Source organism: Cynoglossus semilaevis, chromosome 5, assembly GCF_000523025.1.
Source record: "Cynoglossus semilaevis isolate Cse_v1.0 chromosome 5, Cse_v1.0, whole genome shotgun sequence".
NCBI lineage: Eukaryota > Metazoa > Chordata > Actinopteri > Pleuronectiformes > Cynoglossidae > Cynoglossus > Cynoglossus semilaevis.
This window is the reverse complement of record NC_024311.1, coordinates 18,556,158-18,559,960: the sequence shown is the minus strand read 5'-3', so window position 1 is coordinate 18,559,960 and position 3,803 is coordinate 18,556,158. Positions and strand designations below refer to the sequence as shown.

At 46.0% G+C, this 3,803-nt stretch overlaps 1 protein-coding gene across 6 annotated transcripts in view; it reads left to right on the top strand.

The window, feature by feature from the left end:
* shf (Src homology 2 domain containing F) overlaps positions 1-3,803 on the top strand; it is a 67,450-nt gene that overhangs the window by 46,008 nt on the left and 17,639 nt on the right. For all 6 annotated transcript variants that reach the window (XM_025055537.1, XM_017032702.2, XM_008310937.3 and 3 more), the window contains exon 4: positions 3,177-3,401. In XM_025055537.1, the coding sequence (XP_024911305.1) occupies positions 3,177-3,401 (225 nt within the window). The remainder of the gene's footprint in view (positions 1-3,176; positions 3,402-3,803) is intronic.

Genomic DNA, 3,803 nt, shown 5'->3' with positions numbered 1-3,803 from the left:
CTTCCTCCTCCTCCTCCTCCCCTCTCTTTGCTACCATTTTCTACCTTATTTTTGTCATCATCCTTCACCTTCTTGTTTTCTGATGTGCGTGTGTTGTCTCTTTAGACTTTCTCGTCTGCTGCAGGAAGAAAATGAATCAATATACATGTCAGCGTGTTCTTGAAGACTGCAGCTTCTCTGCCCTCGGGCCTTTAAGAAAGGAAATACACACACCCACACACACACAGCAATCATGCACGCCTTCACTCAGACATGTGACTGGCTACACAGAAACTATTATGTGTAGTTCATTATGAATGTAGAACCATCTGTCAGTGTAAAGAACGGTTTCTAGCCCAAAGACGAGGGATGTCAAAGAGAAGACAAGCTTGTGATTGTGAGGTTAAATCTAAAGGACGTGTCCTAAAAGGTCAAAGTACCAACAGCCAATCACTGAGGCCCGTGTGCCTGCGTGTGGCAGACACTTGGAGACAGAGTTAGAAGGAACTGCTGTTGTTCTGCCTACAGGGGGCAGCAGTCCAAAGAAACACAGTCACAAACCAGACACGAGAACACAGAGACAGAGGAGCAGAAGCAGGAAAACTAAATCCAGGATTATTGACTTTTATCTTCCCTTTGTGGTTCCATAGTGTAGTGGGTATCAGGCCTGCCCACACATCTGCCTTACACGTAGAAGGTCATAGGTTCGAGCTCCAGAGGAACACACCCTGTTGGTCAGATCTACTGTTAACACAACAATTAATCCACATGTCTGATCGATCAGATTCTCATTATTATTGTTGTTGTTGTTGTTGTTGTTTGTAACATGATACATGCCATTCTAATCAGAACTAGTATAAAGATCAAGCTTGAAAGCATTAGATCAAACTGGTTTATTGGTCTATTTATTGGGAGCAGCTGGTGTCAGGAGCGCCACCTTCCTTCCAGTTGACATGGGTCAAGAAACAAACACCTTCAGTTGTCAGCCATCACTTTGACTGATACACAATACCTTGAGTGGTCCTTGATCAGGCCTGGACAGTCCACTCTTCATGGACCTGAAGGATGAAACAGGAAGCAGTTAAAGACACTGATGTGTCTCACTGCTCTTTTTCTGCCAGGCTTCAGTACAAGAGTGTCTTTGTTGAGGAACAAGCTGGGACAAGTGAAGGCACGAGTTGAACACACATGCATTGATGCATATTTACCTACCTGTGTTACCAAGGATAAAGATCTGCGGCTGTAATAAGAAGATATCTTTAACGGTGAATTAGTTGGCAGAGCAGACGGAGCTGTATTTATTTCTACTCTACATTTTCTTTCCCTCTTTTATCACTTCCATCAAACCGAGCTTCACTTTGCCCCAGCTCACATCAGTAAAGTCTCTCTCTGCTTGTGTCAGCGTGAGTGGCAGTCAGCAGTAGAGTCAGATAAATGTTTTTTCCTCTACATTTTAGAAGCTTAAACCTGCAGTAAAAAAGCCCAGTTATGCAGTCGTCGGCTACTTTCACACAAGTGCAGGCACTTTGGTGGTTTGCAATAATGGACCAGGATAAAAACGACAGGTAATGTGGGTGTGGAGGAGGAAATGTCCCGACCAGAGCCTTATATACAGCAGGATGCATCTGCCACTTTGGTTCCAGTTAATGCTCCTTGATATAATACAGATCTGCCCTCCTGCCCCCGTATCACCATGATGATGTGCCCTGGGGGCTCCTTCTGTAGTGAGTGGAACAGGAGCCTCCCTGGATTTATTACAAGGAATATTTTCATCTTTTTCTCATAGGATTCATTTCTCCAGTTCATGGACTTTGGAGAACAATGGTTCACATTCAGATTTTTTTTTTCTCTCAACTTAAAGCTGAAAACGTCCACATGCTCCACAGCTTTGACAAATGTCTGGTGTTTTTGATCATTAGACGGCAGCTGCTGTGTTTACAACAGTATTCTCTTCTGTCCCCACTTTTTTATGTGGCACTAAACAGATGGCTGTGGTCGCTGCTTCTGCTGCTGCTGCTGCGACTGTGACTGAGTAAATGTGTGTTTATGTATTTGTACTTTAAAATCCTTAACCGTTCTGAATATCAAGCATCAGTAAAATGTGTGTCATTAAGGTTCTTTTCCCAGAACATTCTGTAAAAATGAGTTCTAGAATCTCTTCATGTGAATTTGTGGCTGAAGGCAACAGAACGGAAGTGCAGCATCTGGTCCCAAAGTCAGACATCCGGAGACGTTGGAGGTCCATCAAGGAAGGGTGTGGTCCATGACCTGCAGCTCTAAACAGAGGGTAGAGGTCAGAGGTCAGAGGTCACAGGCGGTAGATTGACTGCAGCTGTGATGCAACATAAACCTCTGCTTCCATGCCAGTGGTTGTCATTAGCCTAGACAGCTGTGTCCCCACCCAGTTGAAGGCGTGCTTTAACAGGAGTTATCAGAGAGGAAAGGTGGAAGTGAGGAGGAAGAACCAAATCTAAATGTAGAGTGGATGTGAAGGAGGCCAACCAGGCTCCCTATCTCTACCAGCAGAGGTCTGAATTCACTGCAGCACTTTATCCAAGGCAGCAAACCTGCAATTAATGAGTTCCTTCAAGATTTACTTCCCACCTCACGGGTAATAACCCTCCACCGCCTCCCGCTCTTCTCCCCCTCTCATCTCACCCTGTATTTCACCCTTCAACCACTGTTTGTGTCGTCTCTCATTTTCTTCTAGAGCTATTTGTTCTCCTGCGGGGGGTGAGGGTGGGGGGGTGTAGGACCTAATCACGCCAGCATCTGGTAATACCAGGTCTGCTAACTGCTAAGATCAAAGAGTGAGTGTTTGCCTAATGCAGGATTACACTGAGATACGGGGCCTGCAGCTTCAGCTCACTCCACCCCTCCACCCGCACCTCCACCAGCAGGGAGCTCCATTAGGCTCTACGCATTGCTCATTTTTCCGCAAGAGCTCCCGTGGGCTAAGAGGCAATTATGCAGTAGTGTGGCGTAATATTTCATTCCCTTCTCATTGCACTGCTCTACAGTGGAGCTGCCCGCTAACAGCTCCATGTGGCCCAGGAGGAAGGGTGCGGGCTACAAACAACTTCATACGAGTGGAGGGGAAGGGGGGGGGGGGGGGTTTCAATGGATGTTTTTTCAGATAATAATGAGATGATTTCGTTTGATTGACATGTCATAATAAAGTTGAATTTCTCTTTCAGAAATACGATCCAGTGGCCGAGGTCCAAAGGATGGGACTTTACGGCAGCTTCCTCTTTATGACACGCCGTATGAGCCGGCTGAGAACGGAGGTCCCGCTGACGCAGACCCTGAAAACCCCCGCTGCCCCAGAGAGAGCCGACTGCCCCGCGATGACGAGAGACCCCCTGAGGAGTACGACCAGCCGTGGGAGTGGAAAAAGGAGAGGATTTCCAAAGCATTTGCAGGTAAAATGGCCAGTCCAGAAAAAACAGTCGGCTGAAGGTTGTAGTTCAGGGCGGTGTGCTGCAGCGCCCCCTTTTATAGATAATATATTCTAAAGTACTCTTCTTGTTGAAGTAAAGAAATCATTTGAAAATCAAGGCAATTTCTGTAAAAAACAAACAAACTGTCTGTGTCCGCCCCAAACTTTAGACGCACTGATTTAAAGTGTGTGACGTTCTAACTATTAAGATTGTTTTATTTTGTCTACTTTGGGATTTCTGTGAGAGTTTCAGACTTTTAGAAGGTTCCAGAAGTCCGCCCTGATTTAACTGTCGTCCTTCTGCTCTTCTAACCCAAGCCCTGTCTCTGTTCTAGCACTAACACCTTTGACCTCCTGCTGCTGCTGCTGCCACTTTAACTCTGTC